This window comes from Saimiri boliviensis, chromosome 5 (assembly GCF_048565385.1).
Source record: "Saimiri boliviensis isolate mSaiBol1 chromosome 5, mSaiBol1.pri, whole genome shotgun sequence".
Taxonomy (NCBI): Eukaryota; Metazoa; Chordata; class Mammalia; order Primates; family Cebidae; genus Saimiri; species Saimiri boliviensis.
This window is the reverse complement of record NC_133453.1, coordinates 114665096-114691035: the sequence shown is the minus strand read 5'-3', so window position 1 is coordinate 114691035 and position 25940 is coordinate 114665096. Positions and strand designations below refer to the sequence as shown.

The 25940-nt window shown below is 39.0% G+C and overlaps 1 protein-coding gene across 16 annotated transcripts in view; it reads right to left on the bottom strand.

Moving 5' to 3' along the window:
• CLASP1 (cytoplasmic linker associated protein 1) overlaps positions 1-25940 on the bottom strand; it is a 285245-nt gene that overhangs the window by 105143 nt on the left and 154162 nt on the right. For all 16 annotated transcript variants that reach the window (XM_074399831.1, XM_074399832.1, XM_074399833.1 and 13 more), the window contains 7 exons: positions 17691-17843; positions 12553-12626; positions 10808-10900; positions 8936-9081; positions 7783-7918; positions 6661-6731; positions 578-637 (listed from right to left, as the gene is read on the bottom strand). In XM_074399831.1, the coding sequence (XP_074255932.1) occupies positions 578-637; positions 6661-6731; positions 7783-7918; positions 8936-9081; positions 10808-10900; positions 12553-12626; positions 17691-17843 (733 nt within the window). The remainder of the gene's footprint in view (positions 1-577; positions 638-6660; positions 6732-7782; positions 7919-8935; positions 9082-10807; positions 10901-12552; positions 12627-17690; positions 17844-25940) is intronic.

The window sequence follows — 25940 nt, the reverse complement described above, 5'->3', positions numbered from 1 at the left end:
AACCTACCCACACCTAAGGACTTTGATAACCCTATTCTCTTGTGGGATTTCTTTTTTTATAAAAGCTGATTTTTTAAAGTTCACACTTATTAATCCAAACAACAAAATCTTGTGTTTTTCACATCAGAGCTAGTTTCTATGGAAATTGTGAGATAATCATTTTAATATTAAATAGGCTGTCTGCATCAAATACAGAGGGAGAAAAAGAAAACTTTCAAGTAAGTGAAATTCCTTTAAGGACCTAAGAGTTACAACTTGCCTACTAAGAGCAACTTTAAACAGTTACCTCATGGGAGCTGAAAGTAATGATAAACAGCAGGGCCAGAGACAGTAAGAGTTTACACTGGCTTTGTAGCTGTCAGAATGCACATGGACACACTAGTATTTCAATCATGAAATGCACTAAAAGCATCTGCGAATATTACGTGGCTAACATCAGTAAAACAACAGATGCAGTCATGAAAACAAATGTATATATTCCTTCATTCTTATAGAAAGCCAGCTGGACCACTCACCAAAGCATTCACTCTCAAGACTCAATTCAGAGGGAAAAAATGATTTCAAATCAGATGCTCACCGTTCTAGTGAATGTGTCTGCCATTCTTGTAAAAGCAAATCTAAAAATTCAAAACAGCGCCTAAAAAGTATTAAGAAATACATAATTTATTAATATATACGTTAGTAAAATGAAACATTTTTCTTAAGTGACCCAATACGACTTTTAATAATAAGTAAATTTCTTTTGATTTTTATGATTAGAAAAACAGAACATAAAGAATGAATCAGAACTGACTGAAAACCAAAGCAAATGAAAGTCATTAAGCACCACCTACCACTGCCACAGGGGCACAGAGACAAGATCCAAGAGCTTCTCGCCAATCAGAAGCTTGCGCTTCACGGCAACATCACTAAAAGGGCTTATCACTATCATTTGTTTTTAAACTATCCTAAGTAATATGTTAATACAGAATGTACACACACAGAGAAGATCAACAAACATGACAGAATCGGGTCTTAGCATTAATTTCAGAGAATGCTTTGCCCAAAGAAAGTAAAAAGTACCTTGAAAAACTAAGTGCTCTGCATATTTTCATGCTAAAAAGACACTAGGTAGTGCTTAAAATGGATTTTGTCCAACTACTTTGCCTTCCACCAACCAACCTTTCAGCATCCTTCTTTAAGCCTTTTCACTTTTACGATTTTTCTTGGTCTGATTTGTGCACAAAAACAATTTAGATTACATCACCACTTCAGGTTCTACCTCTACAAAATTTTCTTTTTCTGGCTGGGCACAGTGGCTCATGCCTGTAAAATCCCAGCACCTTAGGAGGCCAAGATGAGTGGATCACCTGACGTCAGGAGTTCAAGACCAGCCTGGGCAACATAGCAAAAAGTCATCTCTACCAAAAATACAAAAATTAGCTGGGGATGGTGGCGAGCACCTGTAATTCCAGCTACTCAGGAGGCTAAGGCAGGACAATCACTTGAACTCAGGAGGCAGAGGTTATAGTGAGCCAAGACCATGCCACTGCACTCCAGCCTGGGCGACAGAGACTCTGTCTCAAAAATTAATAAATAAAATCTTATTTTTCCTAAGTCTAGCATTTCTATTTTTGTATGAGTAAATCCCAATAGTCCTAGGAACTCATTCAAGCACACACAAATCAGAAGTAAAATCTTTATCTAAAGGAATGACCAGACTTTCTTTCCTATAATCCTCCCAATTCACAATTTATAATCTATACACAATCCCTCAATAAATCAAGGCTAGGAGCAGTGGCTCACGCCTGTAATCCCAGCACTCTGGGAGGACAAGGCAGGAGGATCGTTTGAAGCCAAGCATTCAACACCAGCCTAGGCAACAAAGCGAGAGATTGTACAAAAAAAAAAAAAAAAAAAAAAAAAAGTTTTTTAATTAGCTGGGTGCAGTGGCAAGCACTAATAAAGTCCTAGCTATTCAGGAAGCTGAGGTGGGTAGACTGCCTGAACCCAGGAGTTAGAGACTGCAGTGAGCTATGACTGCACCACTGCATTCCAGTTTAGGCAATCAAGTCAGACCCTGTCTCAAAAATAAATAAATAAAAATAATTACTTACTAACCATTTACCCTATGCTAGATGCTAGAGATCCAATGATAGCCAAGACACAGCCCAGAGAAGGAGAGAGACAAGAAACAAGCTACACTGCCAGGAATGCAAGAGCTCCAGCAGCTCACAGGAGAGCCACGCAGCTTGGCCCCAGGGCTGGCAGTGGTGGGGCTGGAGTGGTGGGGCAAGTCTTTTCAAAGGAAAAGCCATCGACTACACACACCCCCATTTCTCACTACCACCTTCCCCACTGCTGCCCCAACCTAGACCATGTTGATTCTCCTTTCACCCTTCTGCCTGTGGCATTTCCAAGTCTGGGTTTTTCTTGTCTCTTTACTGCACTTATTCCTGCTCATCTTTCAAAAGGTGGCTCATTTTTCACTCATCTATAAAGCTTCTTTGGAAGACATCAGCAAGCTTTAATGACTGCTGTATCCGAACTCCTAATTCCACAATACATATGGTAACGTCAGAATGTGTGTAATCCATTTGTTACCAATTTTACGAAGCTGTGCTAAGTACAGGCTGAATATGTAACAGAAGGTGCACTGCCTTGGTTACACTGCACTCTTAAGCTCCCGCTCTCCTTTTCTGAGGGCAGAGGGAGTGTGCTATTGTAATAATAGGAACTGGTCCCTATTATTTCTTTCAGCATGAAGACATACAGTTCAGACTGATACCCACTGACCAAATACAGAAACAACAATCTGAATGTATGGTTCAGAAACTGGCGAGGGTGGCAGCATTTCTATTGTCACAGTGACTATAGCTAGTGACTCATATTTAGTGTCAAAGGCCAGAATTGCTGAATGTTATGAAGTGAATTTTGTCTCCCTGCCCCACCAAATTAATATGTTGAAGTCCTTACCCTCAAAGTGATGGTTATTTGGAGACAGGGCCTTTGGGAGGTGATAAGGTTCAGATTAAGCATCACAACGGGGCCTTTATCATGGGATTAGTGCCCTTGTAAGAAGAGGTAAGAGGTAGCTTGTTCTGTCCTCTCTCCCACTCTTCCCTCCCTCTCTCCTATGTTAGGATACAGGAGAAGGTGATGGTCTACAGGCCAGGAAAAGAATCCTCACCAGAATCTCGGCCTGGAAGCATGCTGATTTTGAACTTCCAGCCTCCAGGCTAGGGATGTTCAATCTTTTGTCTTCTCTGGGCCACAGTGAAAGAAGAATAATTGTCTTGGACCGCAAATAAAATACACTAACACTAATGATAGCAGATGAGCTTTAAAAAAAAAAAAATCTCGTAATGTCTTAAGAAAGTTTATGAATTTGTATTGGGCTGCATTCAAAGCTGTCCTGGGCTGTATGCAGCCTACAGGCCACAGGTTGGACAGGCATGTTCTAGACTGTGAGAAATAAATATGTTATTCGTGCCAGCCAGTTGACAGAATTTTATAATGGCAGCCCAAGATGATGAATCCCCTAAACATCCTACAATGTTCCACAACAAAGATCTGTGTCATCTTACTGGAGAAATTCTGCCTTACACAAGGAAAAACAGTCTAAATTTCTCTTGGAAACCTAACAATAGTGAGATAAAAATAACAACTGCCACAGCAGCAACAAATTAAGCTGTCACTAAATGTTTTACCTAATGATTGAAAATCCTCGGAACCCTACAGAGAGGTAGGTTTACATCTAACAAGTCAAACAGTAAGTGGAAGAGGAATGTTTCAACTGATGCTGGTCAGGTTCTGAAGTTCATTATCATCCCTCTAACTTGCTGACTACATTCTCATCTCTCGGGGAAGCTGAAGCTGCTCCACTCTAACCCCAGGAGAAGCTAAACCCTAGGTCAAGGATAGATTGCATTCTCCCGGGTACCCACTTGAGCCATACAGTTAGGAATTACCCTTTTTCAGTAGATAGTATAAATTTCTTTTTTCGTGACTTCAGATAGCTGGATTATTCTTCCTTGCTCTCTTTGCCTTTCATGTAGTTATTAATGAGATGGATATAAAACCCACTACTAGGTATATATCCCAAAAAATGAAGTCAGTATGTTGAAGAGATATCTTCACTCTCATGATTATTGTAAGTCTATTCACAACAGCCAAGAGAGGGAATCAACCTAAGTATCTATCAGCCAGATGAGTAGATAAAGATAATGTAGCATATATGCACAACAGAATTCTATTCAGCCTTAACAACGAAGTATATCTTGTCATTTAAGACAAGATAAACTTCGAAAATATTATGTTAAGCGAAACAAGCCAGGCATACAAAGACAAATACTGCACAATCTCACTTACGTGTGGAAACCAAAAAAGTCAACTCAGGCTTGGTGCAGTGGCTCACGCCTGCAATCCCAACACTTTGGGAAATCGAGGTCAGCCTGGGCAACGTGGTGAGATCTCATCTCTACAAAAAGTTTAAAAATTAGCTGGGTGTGGTGACACACGCCTGTGGTCTCAACTACCTGGGAGACTGAGGTGGGAGGATCACTTCAGCCCAGAAGTTAGAGACTGCAATGAGCCATGATGTGTCACTGCACTCCAGCCTGGGTGACAAGAGTGAGGCACCACCTCTAAAGCAAACAAAATTGGACTTGCAGAAGCAGAAAGTAGAACGGTGGTTCCCAAAGGCTAGGGATTGGGAGACTGGGAGATGTAACGTATGTAAAATGTCAGAGAGGAGGAGTAAGTTCAAGAGATTAGTAACTAATATGTAATTAATACGAGTTAGTAACAACATGTTATATACTCAGAAATTGCTGAGAGTAGATTCCAAGCGTCCTCACCACAAAAAAATAAGTATGTGAGGTGATGCACGTGTTAAAGAGCTTGATTTAACCATTCCAAAATGTATACACATATCAACACAGCATGTCGTACACCGTTAAGTCTTCACAATTTTTACTTGCCAATTAAAAAAATAAAGCTTGGGCATGGTGGCTCACATCTGTAATCCCAGCACTTTGGGAGGTCAAGGTGGGAGGACTGCTTGAGCCCAGGAGTTCGAGATCATCCTTGGGCGACATAATGAGACCCCGTCTCTAAAAAAAAGTTAAAAAAAATTAGCAGGCCACGGTGGTATGTGCTTGTAGTCCCAGCTAACTGGAAGCCCAGCAGCTTGAGGTTACAGTGTGCTGCACTCCAGCCTGGGTGAAACAAAGAAAAGAAGGGGACGGCTGAAAGCGGCTCATTCCTGTAATCCCAGAACTTTGGGAGGCCGAGGTGGATGGATCGCCTGAGGTCAGGCGTTCAGGACCAGAGCCTGGCCAACATGGTGAAACCTCATCTCTACTAAAAACATAAAAATTAGCCGGGTGTGGTGGCAGGCGTCTGTAATCTCAGCTACTCAGGAGGCTGAGGCAGGAGAATCACTCGAACCTGGGAGGCAGAGGTTGCAGTGAGCCGAGATCGCATCATTGCACTCCAGCCTAGGCAACAATATCAAGACTTGCCGCAAAAAAAAAAAAAAAAGGAAAAGAAAAGAAGGAAAAAAGGAAGGAAGGAAGAAAAGGAAAGAGAAAAAGAGAAAGGAAGAAAGGGAAAGAAAAAAGAAAAAGAAAGAACATTCTTAAAAAGATGGTCTGTGGCTAATTTGCTAAAAGTAATAAAAATAAAATATATTTTAAAATGACAAATACAGGACTGCTTCTTGCTTAAGAGGGTCTTGTACTCACAGAAACCTAGCAGGATCAACATGACACCCCAGGAAAAAAGACAAACAGCTGGCAAAGGTCATCTGGCCTCTAAACCTTAGAGTGAAGCACTCTTTCACAGGGCTAGGATCAAGCAGCACAGCTAAGGGAATGGGGCCAAGAGGTTGCCCAAGCCTGCCAGTCATCATCCTTTAAGACTCCCAATACAGGCTACTGGAAAAGCTTTAGTGGTATTCATGAATTCTCTGAAAACCTACACAATACTATTCTGTACATTTACCACTTGCTGGAAGAGGGTCCATAGATTCTAATAGACTCTTAAAACTCTCAAATCACAGGTCTGAGCTAAAAGAACAGAGTCCTCATTCCTCACATGTAGTTTAGGGCAGCTCACCAGGACATGTATGACAGGGACTTGGGAACAAACCCCTAGTTACCCATATTGTATCTGCCTGTGTCTTCTGTGTATATCTCCCACAACCGCGTGGAACCAAGTGACAGTGAAGATTCAGAATCGCAGAAATCACTAACAGAAGATGCAAACAACACATACCTTCCCCTTACCTATGTTAATATGAAACTACTGCCACTGATATTTATGGTAATTATTTCTTGCATGCAGTTACTGCTTTTACTCAGGGAATAGGGCAGACCGATGGCAAGGGTAGAATCTCAGGAAAAAATGCACAGGGAGTCCTCTCCCCGTCTCCTTCTGCCACTAGCCCCCAAACTGACTGTCTCTCACACAGACACAGAAATACAGAAACACAATAGAAGTTGTCCAAATTCATTTCCCAAAACAGTTAGATCTTGATTGTTCAACTCAAAGTCATTTATTGCAATGATTTTAAGTAATACTAAACATTTTAAACATGAAAGTTTATCCATGGAAGATTTGGAATTGGTTTTGTTCTTAAACAATTTAAAAACAATGAGAAAATCCTTTAAAATTTACCTTCTAACTGCGACAGACTTAGAGGTACAGTTGCTTGTTATGACAGGTATTAACCTGGGGATGTGTGTGTGCTGTGAAGAACAACAAAAAACAGGTGAAGACTTGCAAATATAAAAACAAAACTGAGAGAATCACTTCCTTACTAACCCACTTAGAGCACATATACATCAGATTAGAATGTCAATGATTTTAAAAGGAAAAATGAATTTACCGAATATTGTCAAAAGCCATTAGAAAATTTACAGAGCTAAGAACAGGCAACATAATGACATGAAGATAAGCCTAAAACAATCATTAGTATGAGGTCTAAATTATCTCAGCTGTAGAGATCTGAGTGGGTTTAAAAGGAATCATCAGACCAATATATTTTGATACTGTTTCAATGGAAATGTCCAATAATGACCTTGGGGTTAACAGCTTAAGTAGGCAGTGCAAGTAAGAACAGTAAGAACTAAAAATAATACAAAATAAATAAGCAAAATAATCAAGAATATTCTGGATAGATTTAAGACATCATCATCAAGCCTCAAAGTTTCAAGAGCTGTCTCCAGGCAAAAATAGCTTGAAAATGGTAGGGAGGTAATGTGAAAAGCCATTTTAAGCCTTTGTGAAATAGATTTTGTTAAAAACTTATGTATAAATTACTTGGATAATTAAATAAATTTAAATAAGTGCCTAGAAAACCTAACCAAAGAAAACGTTTTGTTTCTTTGCTTACGTACAATTATTTAAACTTTTGGGTGAACAGCAAAACCACAAGCACAAATACCTAAAACGGAAGGACTAGGATTAAAGAGGTAAGACTAAGAGTAATATCTGAGCAACAAGGATACAATATAAACTCAGAAGCAGACACTGGATGTTCAAATACTTTAAACCAATAGTGAGTTAGCAATACCTGATTAACTTTGTAACACATCCATAATTCACATTACAAATTATAAAAAGCTCATATGCTACAATTAAGTAGAGAGAAAAGATATATATACAAAATTCCAATATAATTATGCTAATACATTTAATTACTCAATATAATTATGCTAACTAAAATGCCTCTAATATTTATCAACCATCAGTATTTACCACTGGGCTTATTTCATGTATGGCCTATAACATACTTACCCGAATAATTAACCTAACAGCTACAACACCAGATGTGGCCATAATTTTGGCACTATTTGGAATTAAATTAAATATAGTTGGCATAATGGCTTCAGCTCCATGGTCAAACTTATTCCCCAGAACTGATGACAGATGCCTAAAACACAGAAGGGAGAGTGGACTGTAGTTATTCTTCTTAGAAATGGTGAAGCATATAAACCACTTAACATCTAGAGCCTTCATTTAAAGTCACCTAGGAATAAAGGACAAGGGTCTAAGACTTCCGGTGTGCATGCTGAGAACTTGACAAATAGTTCTTAGCCTCAATGTTTCATTTTTATTTAAAAAAAAAAAAAAAAAATTCCAACTAGTCTTTGTGAAGGTTTTTGTTTTCTAGAGGCAGGATCTCACTATGCTGCCCATGTTGAACTTCTTCCTGGGCTCCAGCAATCCTCCCACTTCAGCTTTCCAAGTAGCTAGGACTCCAGGCACATACCAACTCACCTGCTCCAACTAATCTTAGCATAGCAAACAAACAAACAAACTGATCACATATGAATAAAACACAAATATGAAAAGGTGCCCCTGGCTGCTTTGTTTCTTTTGTCTTTTATCTTAACATAAAATATTCAGGCTTCAAAATCTGAACTGCAGCCAAAACTTTAAACAGCTGCAATGCCTCCCCTTACTGCTGCGGCTTTGATGTTTTGACATACATCCCAACACAAAGTTTTATTAACTTTGATCACTAGTACATGTATAGCTAGGAAAAATTTTATTGCAGTACACGCTTTTAACTTTATAACTACAGTACTCTGCTAGAAACAAACATTCTGATAACCATGCTATTGCCTGTCAGCAAAACTAAATGAAAAATTAGAGAAACAGAATTTTACAGAAATTCATTTTTCCATATTAACAACTGCTTCAAAGTTTGAAATAAAGGCTTCAGAGCTACGTCACTGAATAAAATAAAATTTAAAATCTGTCACATTTCACATAATTGAGCAAAAAATATTGTAAAAGTACTGAAAGAAGTGTTAACTGGAAATGGGTCTTCGAGACTAGTCAGAAGTTAATGAAAGAGACCCAGCTCACATGTTTAAGGAGACATCTCTGAAGCTCTATGGTGATAATACTTTATGGTGAGAATATGGAGCATTGCAGTCCTTACCCCAACGTGATACAAGCCTCCCGCACTACCTGAGACCGCAGATCCTTAGCAGAGAGTTTAAAGGCTCCGTCCAAAAGACGCAAATGTTGAAAGAAGTTATCATACTCAGCAGCACCAGCCAAAAGTAAAGATCTAATCTTTTTTAGCTAATGGGATAGAGAAAATTCAGAGAAACTGAAAACAATTCCAACACAGAATATACAAAACAACAGGAAAAAAATCACAGAATATACAAAACAACAGAACCCATCAAACATAAAAGAGATAAACTTTTATAAACTCTAAACAGTTAAAGTTCAACTGATTAGAAAGTCTTCCCAAGAGAATTCAGCAGTTAAATATTAGTTAATACAACGAACAAATCTACATATCACAAAGAAGATAAAGTAATTTTTAACTGGAGTATCTGTGATACACATACTTAATTTCTGCAAAAAAAATGGATTTTTTACATTTGAAATACCTTAAAAGTATTTATAGATCCTACGACACTCATGATAAATAACTAAAAACTTTTGGCTTGTGAAAAGCCCCTCCCAAGCTTGCCTTCCTCCACACCCCACTTCTAGTGCCATTTATTTAATGATCAAAAAAAGAAGCATTCCTACAGGATAATTTCTTTTTTTTTTTCTTTTTTTTTTTTGAGACAGAGTTTCGCTCTTGTTACCCACGCTGGAGTGCAATGGTGCGACCTCGGCTCACCGCAACCTCCACCTCCTGGGCTCAGGCAATTCTCCTGCCTCAGCCTCCTGAGTAGCTGGGATTACAGGCACGCGCCACCATGCCCAGCTAGTTTTTTGTATTTTTAGTAGAGACGGGGTTTCACCATGTTGATCAGGATGGTCTCGATCTCTATTATCCTGCACTGCACCATTAACTGTCTGGTCTAAATTTTAAATACAATACAATATCAATTGTATCACCTCTCTTCTTGCCAGCCAACCAATAGAAAATAGCCTTCTCAGATAAGACACATCCTCACTTTAATCCCCAGCCCACTTTTTTTTTTTTTTTTGAGACAGAGTTTCGCTGTTGTTACCCAGACTGGAGTGCAATGGCACGATCTCAGCTCACTGCAACCTCCGCCTCCTGGGTTCATGCAATTCTCCTGCCTCAGCCTCCCGAGTAGCTGGGACTACAGGTGTGCACCACCACGCCCAGCTAATTTTTGTATTTTTAGTAGAGATGGGGTTTCACCTTGTTGACCAAGATGGTCTTAATCTCTTGACCTCGTGATCCACCCGCTTCAGCCTCCCAAAGTGCTGAGATTATAAGCGTGAGCCCGCGCTTGGCCATCCTCAGCCCACTTTCTATTAATCTATTTTTTTTTTTTTTTTTTTTTTTTAAAGACAGGGTTTCACCATGTTGGCCAGGCTGGTCTTGAACTCCTGACCTCAGGTGATCCACCTGCCTCAGCCTCCCAAAGTGCTAAGATTACAGGCATGGGCCACCACGCCCGGCCTAATCTACTTTTAAATATAAAGGAGACATAACTTTCTAGCAAGTGATATGAAGAAAGAAAAGAATACTGCGGGACATACACTAAAAATGCCATGAAAACGCCACTTTAAAGGCAAACAATCACAGAATAAAATCTCTACTAAGGTGAGACTGGAGGCTGTCACCATACATTTCACAGTTAGGTCTTTGTTAAAAGACTAGAGGACTCATAAAAGTGTAAGTTGGTGTGTTTTCAAAATAAAAAACAGAAGGAGATATTCTACTAAAAAGCTGAAGTATAAATATGATAATTTGTATTTAAAATGTATACTATTTAAAATTCATTAGAGCTGCCCCTGATTTTATAACAAAGTATTTGCTATATTTAAATAAATCTTATGAAAATTTAATCATATGAAGTCAACGGCTTACAGCATTTACTCTCTGCTCCCAATCATGCTTGTCATCAGATAATATTTCCCTAATTTTGTTTATGGATTCCTCAAGGTCTCGGCTGGAGTAAATCTGTAAGCAAAATTAATTTACAATCAATATAAAAACACGTAAAATAAAAGGACTTTTTTTTTTTTTTTTTTTTTGAGACGAAGTTTCGCTCTTGTTACCCAGGCTGGAGTGCAATGGCACGATCTCGGCTCACCGCAACCTCTGCCTCTTGGGTTCAGGCAATTCTCCTGCCTCAGCCTCCTGAGTAGCTGGGATTACAGGCACGTGCCACCATGCCCAGCTAAATTTTTTGTATTTTTAGTAGAGACGGGGTTTCACCATGTTGACCAGGATGGTCTCGATCTCTTGACCTCGTGATCCACCTGCCTCGGCCTCCCAAAGTGCTGGGATTACAGGCTTGAGCCACCGTGCCCGGTCAAAAGGATTATTTCTTAATTACATGAAGTCAAGAACATTACATATAGTAAAAGATATTTCATTTTTAAGAAATACCTATGAGAAAATATCTGAAAAGTCTTGCCTTGTAACGAGGATCTTTCTCACTATAAATGCGTACCCACAAGATTTGTTTCCATATGTGAATAACCCTGCCTCAAACACAGCTTTACTATAAACTTCACAGATGATTTCATGTACAAAGGAGAAAGAAGCCTATTGACAGTCAGTGATGCGTGAGTCATTGATTACTTAGTATTATTTTTAACATGACACTATACCTGTAACTTTAGGCACTTTCAAATCTTATTCCTCATTTATCCCACATCTTACTTAGAAAACAGGTAGGGTATAGGGTATAATCAATCTTGATGTATGCTAGGAAGGTCAGGTCAAGTACTTAAGGATAAACCTGAACCCAAGATTCTTTTTTTTTTTTTTTTTTTTTTTTAAGAAGGCTGGGTCTCTCACCAAGGATGGAGCGCAGTGGTGCAATCTCAGCTTACAACAAACGCCACCTCCCAAGTTCAGGATTGCCTCCCACCTGACTCTCCCCAGTAGCTAGACCTCTAATAGGTGCATGCCACCATGGATAATTTTTGTACTTTTTGTAGAGATGAGGTTTCGCCATGTTGCCTAGGCCACTGAGATTCTTGTTACCTGCTTTTTTACACACATGGCAGCCAAGGTGGTAAAGAGAGTTGTACATAACAGACAGTAAGTGCCACAGGGATCCAGAGCACCGTCAGTGTCGGCTGAGGAAAAGTACTAGTCTCAAACAGCAACAGACAATACTAAGGCAAAAAGTAGTCAAAAACTTGTGGCTGTATTCCAATTTTTATAAATAATCTTTGTTTCACCTGTTAGGTACTTAAAGTGAAGCATCAAAGAAGGTATAAACTTAGCTCTTATAAAACCATTCTCTACAACCTTTCAGACACTCAAACCTTTCAATTTTATGAATTTTTCTAAGAAAAATCCCTAAATAAATATACATTTTCATTCTCTAATTTAGCATCATCTATTTCTTTCTCTTCTATGTGACCTGATCCATAAACTTAATGGAGTAACCAATGTCTTTCCTGTTCTTACTGAAAGATCATCTTGTGCCTGACTTTTGCTCCAACATTTTCTAGTCTGCACCTCAGATCTCCTGTGGTGTTAATAGATAAAATTACCTGACCTAGTAAAGAACATTACATGGGCATACTTGAAAAATAAAATTTGAAGAATAAATCTACCCTTGTTTGTAATCACACTCAAATATCCTCACTGACCTGTACTACAGGTACATCATCAAATGCTTTAATAAAATCCTCTTCATCAACAGCACCAGCTCCTTCTTTTGCAGCTATAAAGAAAGAATTTAAAAAATGTAAACAATATGAAACAATGTATATAACACATACACTGAAGAAGTCTAAACATACACCATCAGAATTAGATTTTGGAAGATTCAGAACTTTTAAAAAAAGGTTTCATATAACTTTGGAGGGTCATGAAATTGACAAACACTACTTAATTCTACAATGCTATATACATTAGCTTAAGGTCACCTGGACTACCTGTTTAGGCAGATAGAGTATGAGTGTTAAAGGATTTAGATATTGCAGTAATACACAAGTCTTTTGAAAAATTCCTAATAAATGGATCAAGCAGAAGACTACTTGTTTAAGCAGGGAGAGTATAGGTTTTAAAGGATTTAGATATTGTAGTAATAAACAAGTCTTTTGAAAAATTCCTAATAAATGGATCAAGCAGAAAATTTAATTCTTCAGGGGAAAAAAATGTTATTACAGCATAATAACAATATTAGCAATAATCCAGCATAACACATTTGTGAATATTCAAACAAGTCCTAAATAATTTAAGTTTTATTTAACTTTATATTAGTTTAAAAACATTTCTATTTCCTTGAAATCCTAACTGTCATTTTTTTCATTTAAGAATCAGTTATAAGTTTCTCCTACAAAGTTACCCTAAGATACTTTTGTAAACTTAAAAGTATTTAAACAAAGTTTCTTTTTGCTAATATGAGCTCCCCTTTATGCAAGAATATCAAGTGATGTATCAGATTATTTTTTCACATTTTAAAAACTGGTGTCTACAGTCATCTTCATAATCCCCATTAATGATTTAACATGACTGCTTTTCTAAGACCTTCTTATCAGCCATGTACATGGTGTTCCAGGTCCTGAAGGACTATCCAGAGAGAAAGGGGCTTTAAAGGCAATCCCAGGTAGCAGTAAATGTGTGTCATCACTCTTGCTGAAGATCACTCACACTGTAGAGAAAAGCTAACCACTATAAAGGACAATAGTCACTCACCGTTATGTGGTGCTCTGTGTCTGTTTTAGCATAAAAACTGGACCCCACTGAGCAGATAGGCCCTGGACGGCTCCTTTGCATAAGGCCCTACACCATGTACCCACACATACCAGAGTACTCAAAGGCCAACAGCAGTCCCTAAGCCTAGGGTATCTGATGAGGAGGAGCTAACCAGGAAATTCACAACTACAGCATTAAACAACATGGGAAGACAGGGCTGATATGGGCATAATCAACACAGCAGGGACTTCTGGAAGGGATATGGATCCGGGATCAGAGGGAAAGCACCAGTCTGATCATACAGCAATTTTCTAAGCCTTGTTGGTGCAACTGATAACTACCTAGCAATAGATCAAGAAAAAAGATTAGAAAGAGTGTTCAGGCATTAAAAGGAACAAAGTATTGCTATATGCTACAAGGTAGATGAAAACACTGAAAACATTCCTTTTAAAATGGCTAATTTTATGTTATATGAATTTAAACTCAGTAACAAAAAAATATTTTAAAATACACCAAAAAAATTATTAGAAAACTAGAAATAATCACAACTAACATCCCTGCAGCTCCTCTATCACAAACAGATGCTGGGGTCAGGAGGCAGAGTGGTGCCACACTGGTCTGGTCAGGATACCAGTATTCTAGGGCCAGTTCAGAATTCAGGAGAGGCCATCAGGAGACAGGATTTTTATTTTTAACTTTATTTCCCAACTTCTCAAGGAGGTAGGAGACAGCATTTTCAAGCTAATCATGAGTACAGCTTTTACTTGGCCCATTCAGCTTCATCTTTTTTGGCTTGTGGGATTCCCCATCCACCACTCCCCCACCACCAACAGCAGCTCAAAAGCTCACAGCTATCAGTGAAAATGGTTCTAAAAGCAGCAGCTACACAATTTTTCTGAGGTAAATTTCAGAGGAAATTTGCATGTAAATGTAAAATTTGAGAGAAAATGAGAGTTGTATATAACAACTAGTTAAACTGCCTACATTAGGAGTGGGAAGAATTTATGAGAGAAATCTCCTAAAATTTATTTAATGCAACATCCATACTGGTCTCACAAGGAACCATGTTACTTGTAAGAACAAAATCTATTTTATTTTATCTTATTTCTTTTCATTTCCAACTTTTATTTTAAGTTCAGGGTCCATGTGCAGGATGTGCAGGTTGGTTACACAGGTAAACGTGTGTCACGTTGGTTTGCAGATCATCCCATCACTTAGGTATTAAGCCCAGCATCCATTTGCTATTGTTCCTGATGTTCTCCATCCTCCCACCCCACACCCTGCAACAGGTCCCAGTGTGTGTTTTTCCTGCCCATGTAACCATGTGTTCTCACCATTCAGCTCCCACTTACAAGTGAGAACATGCAGTATGTGGTTTTCTGTTCCTGTGCTAGCTGAGGATAATGGCTTCCACCTCCATCCATGTCCCTGGCAAAGGACATGATTTTGTTCCTTTTTATGAATGCATAGTATTCCACGGTATATATGTACCACGATTTTTTTTAATACAGTCTATCATTGATGGGTATTTAGGTTGATTCCATGTCTTTGCTATTGTGAATAGTGTTGTGACGAACATATACATGCATGTATCTTTGTAACAGAGTGATTTATATTCCTTTGGGTTTATACCCAGTAATGGGATTGCTGGGTCAAATGGTATTTCTGCCTCTAGGTCTCTGAGGAATTGCCACACTGTCTTCCACAATGGTTGAACTAATTTGGACCCCCACCAAAAGCATTCCTTTTTCTCCACAAACTCACCAGCATGTTGTTTTTCTGACTTTTTAGTAATAGCCATTCTGACTGGTGTGAGACAGTATCTCATTGTGGTTTTGATTTGCATTTCTCTAATAATCAATGGTGTTGAGCTTTCTTTCATATGTTTGTTGGTCACATGTACGCCTTCTTTTTGTAGGTGTCTGCTCATGTTCTTTGCCCACTTTTTAATGTTTTTTTTTTTCTTGTAATTTAAAGTTTCTTGTAGATTCTGGATGCTAGGCCTTTGTCAGATGGACGGATTGCAAAAATTTTCTCCCATTCTGTAGGTTGTGTGTCCGCTCTGATGACAGTTTCTTTGGCTGTGCAGAGCTCTTTAGTTTAACTGATCCATTTCTCAATTTTTGCTTTTGTTGCAATTGCTTTTGGTATCTTCGTCATGAAATCTTTGCCCATGCCTATGTCCTGAATGGTACTGCCTAGATTTTCTTCTAGGGTTTTATAGTTTTGAGTTTTACATTTAAGTCTTTTAAGCATCTTGTGTTGGTTTTTGTATAGTGTGTAAGGAAGTGGTCCGGTTTCAATTTTCTGCATTTGGCTACTCAGTTCTCCCAGCACCATTTATTAAATAGGGAATTCTTTCCCCATTGTTTGTTTTTACCAGGTTTGTCAAAGATCAGATGGTTGTGGGTGTGGGGTCTTTATTTCTGGCTTCTCTATTCTATTGCATTGGACTATGTGTCTGTTCTTGTACCAGTATCACCCTTATTTGGTTAAGGTAGGCTTGTAATATAAGTTGAATAGCGAGATGCCTCCAGCTTTGTTCCTTGTGCTTAGGATTGTCTTGGCTATACAAGCTTTTATCTGGTTCCATATTAATTTTAAGATAGTTTCTCTTCTAATTCTGTGAAGAATGTCAATGTCAGTTTAATGGAAATAGCATTGAATCTATAAATTTCTTTGGGCAGCACGGTCATTTTCATATTAATTCTTCCTATCCACGGACATGGACTGTTTTTCCATTTGTTTGTATCGTCTCTGATTTCTTTGAGCAGTGGTTTGTAGTGCTCCTTGAGGAAGTCCCTCACTTCCCTTTAGCTTATTCCAAATCATGAATGAACTCCCAATCACAATGGCCATTGTGATTGGGAGTTCATTCATGATTTGGCTCTCTGCTTGCCTGATGTTGATGTATAGGAATGCTAGTAATATCTGCACACTGATTTTGTATCATGAGGCTTCGCCGAAGTTGTTTATTGGCTTAAGAAGCTTTTGTGCTGAGACAGCAGGGTGTTCTACATATAGGATCACGTCATCTGCAAATAAAGATAGTTTGACTTCCTCTCTTCCTATGAGAATACCCTAATCCTAACCCCAACCCTATGTTCCTTTAGCTCAGTGAAGTTCATTATTATCCACATTCTGAGATCTACTTCTGTCATTTCAGCCATCTCAGTCTCAGCCTTGTTCCGAGCCCTTGATGGAGAGGGGTTGTGGTCATCTGAAGGAAAAGGGGCACTCTGGTTTTGAGTTTTCAGCACTTTTGTGCTGATTCTTTCTCATCTTTGCGGGCCTACCTTTGATCTTTGAGGCTGTGGTCCTTTGTATGAGTTTTTTTGTTGTTGCTGTTTTCTATCTGGTTTTCTTTTAAAAGTCTGGTCACTCTTCTGTGGGACTGCTACTAACCAGCTTTCTACAGATTGCCTTTGAGGTTTTGAGCTCTACCCTCCCTGCATGAGGAGCCTGCGGTCCAGGTAGAGAAATATAGGCCTTCCACTCCCACAGAGCTACCTCCCGCTGGCCTAGCTCCACCTCAGGCCGACATCCAACATACACACCAACAGCTGCCACCTCGCCATGGCTCACCAGGAACTGCAACAGAGGTGGCTGGTCTCCACCACCCACAGCCCGACCCTGCACGCAGAGCATGCACACACACCCCAATACCCAGGGGTCAGTCCACAGACATATTTTAAAGACAGGAGATACAGTGTGACTTCCGGATTAGTCTCTGTCTTGTTAAATAGAAATTATAGTTTCAGGCAGTATTGGATCCAGATAACTAAATAATGCCATGAGGGTGCCCGCTCTTGCTCTTATCTCTGAGCTATGCTTTCCTCTGTGCTGGCTTCCTTCTCTGACAGGCTCCACCTTACCAGAATGTGGCAAAAGTCAACAAAGTAGCTCACACTTACAACTCACCAGCTTATCAGCATCAGTATCACAATGCTAATTCGATTAAAGAATAGCAAGCAGAAACCTGCTGCACATGGGGACTGTATTACTTCTGAGGGCCACCACAGGCAAGTACTTGCACCTCTGGTTTTAAAAGCAGGGATAGGTGACCCCAGACAGGGCTTAGACTAACCTGAAGACTTGGATCCAAGGGTGGATGAACCAAGCCGGCGGGTGGTTCCCATTCCGACGTTTCTCCGAGAACTTGGTGGAGCCTTGGATGACGTAGAACTAGCAGAGGAAGGTCTGTTACCATCCACAGAATCTTCATCATCAAAATTTTTATCTAAACAGTAAGCAGAGAAACAAATTTTAAAATAATACTTTTTCACCCAATTATGAAACAACTAGTCTTTGAGACAGAATGATTTTGCATACTCTTTGGGAATCTAAGGTGCCCCTCTAGGGTCTGGAAATCCTTAGGTTAAGCCCAGAATGAAGCTACAAAGATCACACTTGCTTTCACACACCCAGAAAGCTTTCCCACTCAAATTTTGAAAAATAGAACAAATATAAAGAAGACAACAGTCTCTCATAAAACCACCACTAAGAAATAGTTATTTTCACATTCCGAAACATTTCTGACCCTGTATATATATATATATTTTTTTGAGATACAGTCTTGCTGTCACTCAATCCTCCCACCTTGGCCTCCCAAAGTGCTGGGATTACATGCGTGACCCACTAAACTTGGTCACTTGGGTGTATTTTAAAATAACAGTGAGATGAGAGGAGTATGTATTATATTGGAATAGTGCTCACTTCAAACATGTAAATTTTTCCTCTGTAGTGGTATCTTTTTCATAACCACCATTTTAATAATTGTATGTATTTTGTAATTGGAAAATGGTAGAGGTGAAACACTCTTATTGTTAGAATGTTTTTAATTTCTCAGCATTATAAATGTGGGATTGCAAACACCTTCCTACATTGTTTTTTGTTTGAATTTCCAATAGTTTTTAGGAATGAAAACCCTAGAAACAACAATAGTGGGTCAAACAGTATAAAAGTGCTTGATGTATAGAGACAAAATTATCATCAGAGAGGTCATATAAATGTACATTTCTCTTAGAAGTTCAAAGAAGTACTCATCCTTCCACATCCTTGTCAACATTTATTCAATATTACCATTTTTAAACTTTAATCAATCTGACAGGTGAGAAAAAGACTTCATCTTCTATGTTGTATTTCTTTTTCAGTGAAGATGAACATTTTGTCATAAGCTCATTAACTTTAAAATTTTCTTTTTTTATTTTTTTGAGACGGAGTTTCGCTCGTTACTCAGGCTGGAGTGCAATGGCGCTATCTCGGCTCACTGCAACCTCCGCCTCCTGGGTTCAGGCAAGTCTCCTGCCTCAGCCTCCTGAGTAACTGGGATTACAAGCACGCGCCACCATGCCCAGCTAATTTTTTGTATTTTTAGTAGAGACGGGGTTTCACCATGTTGACCAGGATGGTCTCGACCTCTTGACTTAGTGATCCACCCGCCTCGGCCTCCCAAAGTGCTGGAATTACAGGCGTGAGCCACCATGCCCGGCCTAACTTTAAACTTTTCTAAACAGCAGTGGATCTAATCAGTACCCTTCAAGTTGCATTGAAATTTTTAAAAAGGCACATCTCTAATCCTGCCACTTTGGGAGGCCAAAATGGGAGGACTGCTTGAGGCCAGGAGTTCAAGATCAGCCTGGGCAATATAGCAAGGTTCTGTCTCTTAAAATTTAAAAAAAAAAAAAAAATGTCAGACATGGTGGTGTGTGCCTGTAGTCGCAGATACTCAGAAGACTGAGGCAGAGCCTCACTTGAGCCCAGGAGCTTGAAGCTGCAATAAGCCAGGGTCACGTTGCTACATTCCAGCCTCGGTGACAGAGCAAGACCCTGTCTCAGGAAAAAAGAAACATCTTTGGATTCTTAAAAATCAACATATTTATAACAACACTTTAGTGATGCAAAATTAAAGTTTATGTATCAAGTACAAGAGTGAGTCATTCAGGAGGCTAAATAAAAAACTTAAGAGTAATTTAAATAAAGCAAACAAAAAAATCTATAGCTGGCAATTTTCATGATTTCTGAGAGAGAGGGATTAGTTCTTTACCAGTAATTTTGAAATAAATCATTGCTATCCCAAAAACAGATACAAAGAGAACCCTGTTTTCCTTGGTCTAGTTGCTTTTTAAGCTAAATTGTCAACAGCCAAGTGTGTCTACACAGGACCTCAGTGCTCCCTAAAACTCACCAACAATGCACATTCCAAATTACATGGCTCAGTTTATTCAACAGAGGGTAAGGGGAGGAGGAGAGAAAGACATCTTCACAAATCCATATCCTTATGCAAATTAGCTGCTTTCACTATGTCTTTAAATCCCCCAGATTATCTTGTTATGCCATGCTGTTTCAAGACGGTTCTTACATTCCACACATCCATTTTTCAGATTCAGATGCACAGTGTTCTTAATTAGCATAGACTTCCCATGGATTCAGAAGGTGGTTCATAAGGCTTTCCCAAAAGTAAAATTTAAGTCTAATGTAAAGGATAAGAACAACCCAAAGGAGAAGTCACCCACTAAGTACAGCCAGCATTAGTAGTGACAAGGACAGATCTGACTCAGCCTATCTGTCCTCGGGGGAGCTCCAAAAGCATCTGAACTGCCGTCATTATTCTACTACCTTAAGCCATAATCATTACTCTGCTGAGTGGGAACAGTTCCAGTCTGTGAGAAAGGTAAAAAATAAATGGGAAACATGAAGACACCATGCTTCACTCAAAAATTCATGTAAAGTATGTTTAGTTCAGTCTTCTAACATATGAAGGCATGTCATTTAGAACAGTATTCAATTGCCAAGAATTATTTTCAACGAATCAATTTCAATGGAATTCCTGAAATTTTTGCTTGCATCAGTGATAGACTAGGCATGGACCAGACTTAACCTCTTGCAATAACTAGCTAAAAAACCTGACAGAATATATAAAAGAACTATTTGCAGACACCAGAAAATAGGCAATGCAGAACCTGGCTGTTTAGCTAATTTACATAAGAATATGGGTTTGTTTCTCCCTGAAAGGAAAAAAAAGAAACAAGATAAGCTGATGACAATCACCCCAACTTTCTGCCTGGAGGTGTTAATAATTTCCAGGTCACCAAGTACAAGAAAGGGGAACTCATAACTTAGTAGCCCTGCAGATTAAACACTGCAGGCAATAAAGCACAGAGTTCAGAGAGGTTGAGGGTGCTAGAAATTACAGGACGGAGCTTAGCAAAAAGGAAGCTACACAGAAAGAGGGCTACAGAAACGTGCTAAGTTCTAGGACTCACATGTGTGAGTGAACTTCCACGAAGCAAGGCAAAAAACAACCAAGAAGGTGTGAAATGAACAGTTCTTAGAGTTTACACAAGTCGGAAAGCTCCAACCAGCCAAAGTGGAATGTTCTTGGTGACCCACCCAAGGCATTCAATGGAGACCCCAGGGAGGTCAGATCTTAGTGAGATTAAAATATGTCTGGAGTGAAAATAAAACTAAATTTGCCCTATCAGAGCTTAAAAGCAGGCCTCCAGGGCATCAGACAGACCTTCAAGTAACTTAACTGTTTTGCCAGAACAAAGCATGATATTCTTAAAATATAACAAGATACAGACGCTTAACAACGTATCATTCAAAATACATATCTAATAAAAAATTCCTTCACTATGTACAGAGAAGCCTTTTTTTAAAATTTCTAGACATAACAAAAGGGAGGAAAATGTGGCCCATTATCAGAAGGGGCAAAAAAAAAATCAGAAAACAGCAAACTTCTGAGAAATGGCAGAAGAATATTACGACTTCTATTATAATTCTGTTCAATATTAAAATACATAGACAATCATAAGAAAAAAAAAGGAAGATTTTTTTTAAAGAACCCAATGGAACTTACAGATTTTAAGAAAAACATAATACCTTAAATGAAAATTTCATTGAGATTAAATTCAGACTAGACATTGCAGAAGTAAAGATAAAAATCAGGGAACTTAAAAACATAGCAATAGAACTTATCCAAAATAAGCACAGAAACAAAATAGGCTGAATAAATGAATAAAAGGAATAGAGTCTCAGAGACATGAAGGATAATATCAAGCAGTTTAACACACAAAACACTGCAGGCCCACAGGACAAGGGGAAGAAGAGGAAGGACAGAAAAAGATTAAGAAATGACGGCCAAAACATTTCCGAATTTGATAGAGACTATAAACCTACAGATCCAAGAAGCTGCACGCCCCAAACAAAACCCACACATAGAAAAGCACACCATAATCAAACTGCGTAAAGCCGGACAAGGGCAGCCAGAGGAAGAGACACAGTCCACACAGGAACAAACACAAAAGTAGCAGCAGCCTTCATCAGAAACCCTGCAAGTCACAACACAACGGAAATGACAGCTCGAAAATGGTATTAACCTAGAAGTAACCTAGAACTCTATATCCAGTGAAAACATCTTTTAAGAATAAAGGCACAAGAAAAACGTATTCAAACAAAAATTGTCATCAGCAGAGCTGCACTTCAAGACATGTAACAGGAAGATCTTCAGGCAAAAGGCAAATGATAACCGTTGGAAACCTGGATTTACATAAAGAAATAAACAGCAGTAGATATAGTAAATATTGCATAAATATAAGACTTTCTCCTCGTATTTTATTATTTATTCTCCTGTTTTATTTCTTTCACATTATCATTTCTATAAAAGAAGTCTGACTGTTTAAAGCAAAATATATTTAGCTTTCATTCTTTTTACATTCTCATGTAATGGGCCAATAGCCTGGAGGCCAGAGGAACCATAATTAGGATATATGTTGCTGTACTAGATGACACACACAAAACTATATGGGAAATAAGGCACAGGGAGGCCATGAAGACAGTGGAAGTGGTTCCATTTCCGCCCTCAAAGAACATATATTTTTCAAAGTTAATTATAACTTGTCCAAATTGCCTGAAGATGGCACACAATAATGTATCAGGTATCAAACCACACTGAGAAGGCACGCCCTTCATCACCAACACCTGTATGAAATGCCGCCCAAAGAAGGAAAGGAGTAAAGGGTATACTGAGGCAGCCAGTATAAGGCTTTTTAAACTGAACTTTAGGAGTCCTACTTGTCTTCTTACTTACTCTTTGGAAGCAAATCTAACAGGCTTACTTATCTGATTTCCTAGGCAGATTAGAAGCAATTGATTATAGGGATAGTAAGAAGGAGGACACAAGAATTCAGCAAAGTGATGTTAGTAAGTGAGCTGAAGGCCTGATAGCCGAATAGAAACTACAACAAGCAGACACACACACAGAAAAACCCCTAAACCCAAAATGCTTAGAATACGGTGACAGTACAGGGGTCAGATCACATCTATACAATAATAGCACAATGACCCCACACAACTTAAGATTCAATTTTTCAATGATCTGTGCACTGTTAAGAAAGTAATTCACATTTCCCATCTTGACTGGAAATTCAGGAAAACACAGGACAAAAAGTATTTATTTTCTAGATTAACAACTGGACACAATGCTTTGAACTGAAACACCTGCAAAGGTTTTTGGAGGATAAAAACCAACTGAACCAATTATTTGAAAACTTAATAGACTGTTTAAAAATAAGTTTAGTGGCTGGGCGCAGCAGCTCACACCTGTAATCCCAGCACTTTGGGAGGCCGAGGTGGGTGGATCATGAGGTTAGGAATTCAAGACCAGACTGACCAACATGGTGAAACCCTGTCTCTACTAAAAATACAAAAATTGGCTGGGCATAGTGGCATGTGCCTGTAATGCCAGCTACTTAGGAGGCTGAGGCAGGAGAATCACTTGTACCCACAGGCAGGGATTGTGGTGAGCTGAGATCACGTCACTGCACTCCAGCCTGGGAGACAGAGTGAGACTCCATCTCAAAATAAAATAAAGTAAGTTTAGTCTATGTTTCCTAGCTTTTTGGACATCAGAAATTAAGATTAAATTTAAAAGGAAGCTAGGTCATCAGAAAGGTACCTAGTTTCAGTTAACTGTGAAATTCTATTATGTAGAATGAGCCATTCTTTAACTGGGCAAATAAGCTGTACCTGTAACTGGACCATGGTTACAGTCCAGGACGAAGAGTCTCACATCCCAGGTTCTAGCCTTACAGTGTTTCTCAGCGAAATGAATCCATACTGAACTCTACTAGCCATTTAGATTCCCATTTTCTTTAAGCTTTTCTGCTAAGAAGACATCTGGTATTATCTAACCTCTTTTTCTAGAGCTTTGACTAAGGCAGAAACGTGTGAAAATCAGTATTTTTAACTATGCAGGCTTGTGCCATTACATCACTTTTAACATTTTCACACAATACAACAGCATATGCTACACATAAAATCATCTTAAGGGGAAGTTCTCCCTAAGCTCAAAGAAATAATTAATTGCATCTTCAGCCACCACTGCAAAGACTGCCATAGGAGGGCCACTTCTCTCATCTGCCAATCTCAGGTAGAAATCTGAAGTAAGCAGATGGGAGCCTTCAGTTCCCAGCAAGCATCACCTCCTTTGATCCTTTAAAAATCACCTGAGCTCCATTCCACCTTTTACAGCATTGAGATAAACCACTTAAAAATGACTCATGAAATTTCTACAGAGTGATACTATAATTTTCATCCAACCCTGAACCACCCCACCCTTGGCAATCCAAGTAAGTAGACATAGTAAAGGGAAAAACAGCAGCAAAACAGCATGTCACAAAGAGCTATTAAAACAAAAGAGACATTTTTTAACACAGCACAGAGAAAATCCTTGGAAAAATAAAAATTAAAAAGCCAGATTACAAACACATTCATCCATGGCCTTAAAAGCAAACCAGGAAAAAAAAAAAAGAGAGAGAGAGAAAGAAGGGAGGGGAAAAAAAAAGCAAACCAGCAGACTTCTAGAAGCTGAACAGGTCTACCACTGAGGTTCAGATGCTGGAGAGAGGCTGGCGGATAGCCAGGACCAGCACTAGGAGGTCAGAACCAGTCCCTTTAGCAGCCTCCACTGAATACCCTAAGAAAGCCCCAGCAGAGCCCAGCTGCCCCAAAACTGAACTTTAACCAGGCTGCATAGGGGAGACAGATCAGAAGGAATATACCACTGTGGCTACAGGTTTGGCTATGGGGGTGGCAGAGATATCAGTCTAAAGACAAACATGAATTCAAGTCTGGTGTCTAGAACTTGGAATTAGAAGCTTTGGGCCATACTGTTCGCTTGGAAAGTTTCAACACTCACCTATGAGGACCAACAAAACATAACAGAACCCAAGAAATACCTGCTCACTGCCCATTTGCCGGGAAAGCCAGAACCTAAACAACAAAGCTTTTCCTTCTCTTCTCCTGAGGCAGGCTTTGACAGAGAGAACCCCAACGGAGAGAAAATGCCTTATTTTCTAAAGAAAAGACAACTAGCTCTCTGCTTCACTGCAGTAGGGTCACTTTGAAGAAGCTGATATCCTGACAGGCTTTCAGAGTCACCCACTCCCTGCTAATTGAGATTCTCCTTCAAGGGAGTAAGAAATGTGGCAGCCTACTAACTAGACTATAATTAGCACTCTCAAGAGGAAGCTGCACAGAGACAGGATAATGAGCCCAAAAGCTGGCTGCTTTTCATAAATATCCCAAACTGTCTTTCTTCTTTAACTTGCACAGCTCCAAGCCTTTTGCAAAGGGCGTTTCTGCTATCTGCAATTCTTGTCCTGTCTGCCAGACACATCCCTATACATTCTTGAAAATACTAGTCTACTGCTAGCCTGAGATCCTGACTGGCTCTGAACATGCGTGTACCACTTACTCCATCGCCCCCTGAAATTAGCTGGCTGCAGAGCTGTTCCATCTCTCTGTCTCTGAAGTAGGGACCACTTTGTATCTAGAACAGAGTCTGGGCCAACACCCAGTAGGCATTCAAAAAAATTTAATTCTGGTAGTCCTTATAAAGAAAGGCAAAATTTGTGAATGGATAGAAATCTTTTCTCATATATCTTTTTAGAAGCTTTTGTTACTTCTTTTAACATGCATATGGTTTAATTAGATAATAAATTCAAATGAGGCTATGAAAATATGAGGACAAAGCAACAAAGGCAATTAAAACCTCAAATATCTTTAAGCTTCCTAATTTTTCTGCTAGAAATGTACAGCCTTCTTTCCCAATAAAACATATGCCTATTTTAAAATTAAAAGCCATAGTTCCACTATAAGCAATCAGCTCCCCAAATTGAACTAATATTTGATATATGCATTTGATATATGCATTTCTAGACTTTAATGCATTCATAAACATGAATTCTATACAGATATGTATAAAAACTTTTTTGCACACCACCAATACTTACTGTTTTTCTTCATCAATATTAATCTGGTCAAATTTAAAGAC